The sequence below is a fragment of the Watersipora subatra genome, unplaced genomic scaffold (assembly GCF_963576615.1).
Source record: "Watersipora subatra unplaced genomic scaffold, tzWatSuba1.1 SCAFFOLD_39, whole genome shotgun sequence".
Classification (NCBI taxonomy): domain Eukaryota; kingdom Metazoa; phylum Bryozoa; class Gymnolaemata; order Cheilostomatida; family Watersiporidae; genus Watersipora; species Watersipora subatra.
In genome coordinates, this window is record NW_027045297.1 from 334291 (window position 1) to 337984 (window position 3694).

Sequence of the window (3694 nt, forward strand, 5' to 3'; positions counted from 1 at the left end):
ACTTTGTACGTATGGCTACATTGATTCTTGTGCACATTTCATACAAAAAAAATACTGTAGCACTCTCTCTGGATCCTTCTACAAGAGTTAGCTAGTTAGCAGTTTTTTTTTAAACTAGGAGAAAAATTGGACAGGACTAGACAACTTCTTTAGACTGCTAAAAATTCCATTTCATTAAATATTAAATTAATCTTCAAGTGTACAGCAACATAATTAGCATTGATACGTTTTTCCCTCATTTCTGCTTCATTTGCTATATGTGCCAGCTAGAGTCAAGTTACTCCAAAGGTATGTATGTCCTGCATAGTAAATAAAATCTCATTTTTGTCGGTAACCATTAAATGGTCAGGCGTGTGAGAGGCCGCTTTCGATAACTGCATCGCTCGGCCTTTCTTATTAATTTTGGTTAAAAAAAATGTCTCAACCAGACATGCTAAATTTTATAATGAAAGTGAAGACAGAAACTTATGAATGATAAAACTTTGTGATAAACAGTTGAAATTCAGTAAAATAGTTCAAAATACATACTAAAACTCAGTTTAAAGTGTAAGTTTTGCAAGCCAAACTTATTCGAAGTGAATTCAATGCTTATGTTATGTGTACATTTTGAAGGTAAGAACTTCTTACTGTACAATCTGCATTTGGTAAACAGATTATACGTAATTTTGCGTTTTACAGTATTGCAGATTATAATCACTAGGTGCTCTTAATATAATGTAGCTACTGTATGTAACTATAGTTACTAAAGTTAACATACCATTTTGTTACTACATTTCAATATGTACCGCATTTTTATAAAAATTTGGACGATTTTTACCTTCTTTTTTTTCTTTGTATAATTACAATGGTTTCTATACCCGGACATACAATTTTTTCACCATACGATGCCAATCTTGGAACGGATTAACATCGTATCTCGAGGGTGCACTGTAGTACGATAAGGCAACCAGGGGAATTCCCCTATGGTTGGGAAATCCTGTAGTATGATGTTTAGTAGTGCTGCATTTTTATTGGCTGCTTGTACCAAGTAATAGTGGATGTTAATAACAGTAATTACTCTACAGTCAACAGGGAAGCTGCAGTACAGTACATTCTGATTTTCATCAGGTCAGTACCATAAGTCCTCATGCTCAAGCCGTGGGCTTATGCTCACAAACAGATGACTCATGACGGAAAAATAACTCTCAAATAAGCTGTCAGTGGTATCTAGCCGCCCTTACCAACAAGCCCCATATGCTCACAGAACACGCGGCTAACGACTGAAGTTTTGTCATCATTGACTCCTTCGGGAGCGAGTGTTGAGACGGGTTTCGCTATACTTGTGTCCTTTTGAATAAGAAAACAGGCTACATCAGTGCATGTGAAAAGAATTTTCGTTCACTTCCATGTTCAAATTAAAATTCCTGAACCCTTGCATCAAGAACTCACTTGCCATGTCTCAGCTAGATCATTATTGCACTGTTAGAGGGCTTCATCTTTATGAAAAGATGCCGGTCAAGAATGAAAAGGTGTTAATAATCTATGACTGTGGTGAGCTAAACATACCTCATCATCTTCATAGATAAAAATTTCGTTTGGAATTTAAATTTACTTTTAAAAAATACCGAAAAAACACCCAAGAATTTGAGTGTCATGAATTCAAACTAAACAAAATTTTCATTGATAATTCACTGATAATTCATCTCGACTTGGGCGATAAATTCTTCTTTAGTGTAAAGTATTCCTTAAACATGTTCTTGAAAATAAACAAGTAGGTTGCCAAGACCCCATACATAAAAGTTTATTATGAATGCGCTTCTATGGTTATAGTGCGGCAACTGAGCAGAGACCGCATTTATCGAGAAGCCGCCCTGAGCTCCACATAAGTTTTAAAAGAATGGCCTTAGCCACGCCTGTCTATGACCTTGAACCAGAAGCCATGCCCAACGACAAGCCGCGCGACTTGAGCACGAGAACTTACGGTATATATTATATAATTTGCATTTGTGTATTTGGGATGTAATACAGTGTGTAATATTGTTCTTACTACAGATTTCATGTTAAAATGCGGCTTAAATATTGAACTAATAATATCTTTCATTACAGAATGAGTACTAGCAAGAAACAAAAATATGATGCAAGCTACATGCAATATTTATTTCAATGTCTAGTTAGCAAGGGTGAAGAAAAGCCAAATGTATGTGATGCATAAAAGTATTGGGCAATGATTCAATACGACCTAACAAATTGAAGCATCATCTCTCCTCAGCAAAGGAACAAAACTTCTTTGAGCGACATGGAAAACCGCTCAAGCAGATGAGGCTAGACACAATTGGGGCTTTTCATGAATGAAACTCCAAACTACTGGAAGCCTCCGTACAAGGTAGCATATGAAATCGCTAATCAGAAAAAACCCCATACCATTGGAGAAGATTTATTAAAGCCATGTACACTGATGATGGCGAAACCTATATTGGGAAAGGAGGCTGAGAAGAAGCTGGCTGCAGTGTCATTGTCTAATAACACAGTGCAGAGAAGAAATTGCAGCATGGTCAATGACATTAAAGATCACGTTGTCCAGCAGATAATGTTATCTCCATTTGGGCTCTTTGCTATTCAGTTGGATGAGTCAACTGATGTAGCTTCATGCTCACAGTTAATGGTGTATGCCCGCTATGTACACAACGAAAAAATAAAAAAGGAATTTCTGTTTCGTGTACCTCTGGAAACCACAACCAAAGCTAAAGACATTTTTAATGTTGTCTCCAACTTTTTTGATGAAGTAGATCTAAAATGGGAAAATGTTATTAGCTGTTGTACAGATGGGGCACCAGCTATGCTAGGCACAAAATCAGGCTTTCAAGCTCTTGTAAAAAAGTTTCACTTAATGTAGAGAGCACTCACTGTATGCTGCACCGGCATGCATTGGCAGTTAGAACCCTTCCTTCATCTCTTTCCATTGTCTTACAGGAGGTAATCGAATTAATTAACTACATGAAGAGCAATGCACTGCACACAAGGCTATTTAAGGTACTTTGCAAAGACATGGATGTTGAGCACCAAACACTTTTGTATCACACACATGTTCGTTGGTTATCACGAGGTAATGTCACAGCTCGAGTTTACAGCCTCCGAAATGAACTGATATTGTTTACCGAGCAACAGGGAAAAGAGAGTTTCCATAAGCATCTCACAGACAACAACTGGATTATTCAGATTGCATATCTAGTAGATATTTTTGAGCAGTTTAATTAACTAAATCTGAATATGCAGCCTCCTAATACTGACATGATCATATTTATCAACCAGCTGAATGCTTTTCAAGCAAAGCTGATGAGCTAGAAGAGGAAAGTCTTCTGTGGAAACTTTGCAATGTTTAAAGCTTAGACAACTTGCTGGACAGTGGCAACTTGGATCTTCCTCCTGAAATCCAGGACGAGATTGCAGAACATCTAGAACACCTTCACACAGAGTCCAAAAGATATTTCCCTAAAATACCTAGCGAGGACTTGGATCTGACCATCCATTTCAGTGTGAAGTCAACATGGTACCAGATGACTGTCAGAAAAAGTTTCTAGAGTTAAAACTTGAGTCGGCTGCAAAACTTTCATTTGGAATAACGTCCATTGCTGACTTTTAGCCAACAATGACCGCATGTTATCCCAAGGTAGTGAAAATTGAACTCCACAAACTGCTGCCATTTGTGACTACATAA

The 3694-nt window shown here is 37.3% G+C and overlaps 1 protein-coding gene across 1 annotated transcript; it reads left to right on the top strand.

Annotated features, from left to right (window-relative positions):
- Nucleotides 1-2437: 2437 nt before the first annotated feature.
- LOC137410124 (protein FAM200C-like) lies at nt 2438-2872 on the top strand. The gene has a single exon (XM_068095708.1). The coding sequence runs from the start codon at nt 2438-2440 to the stop codon at nt 2870-2872; it is 435 nt and encodes a 144-aa protein (XP_067951809.1).
- Nucleotides 2873-3694: the final 822 nt, after the last annotated feature.

What these genes read in the sequence shown, in the direction of transcription:
- LOC137410124 (XM_068095708.1), top strand. Translation starts at nt 2,438, where the DNA reads ATGGCGAAACCTATATTGGGAAAGGAGGCTGAGAAGAAGCTGGCTGCA.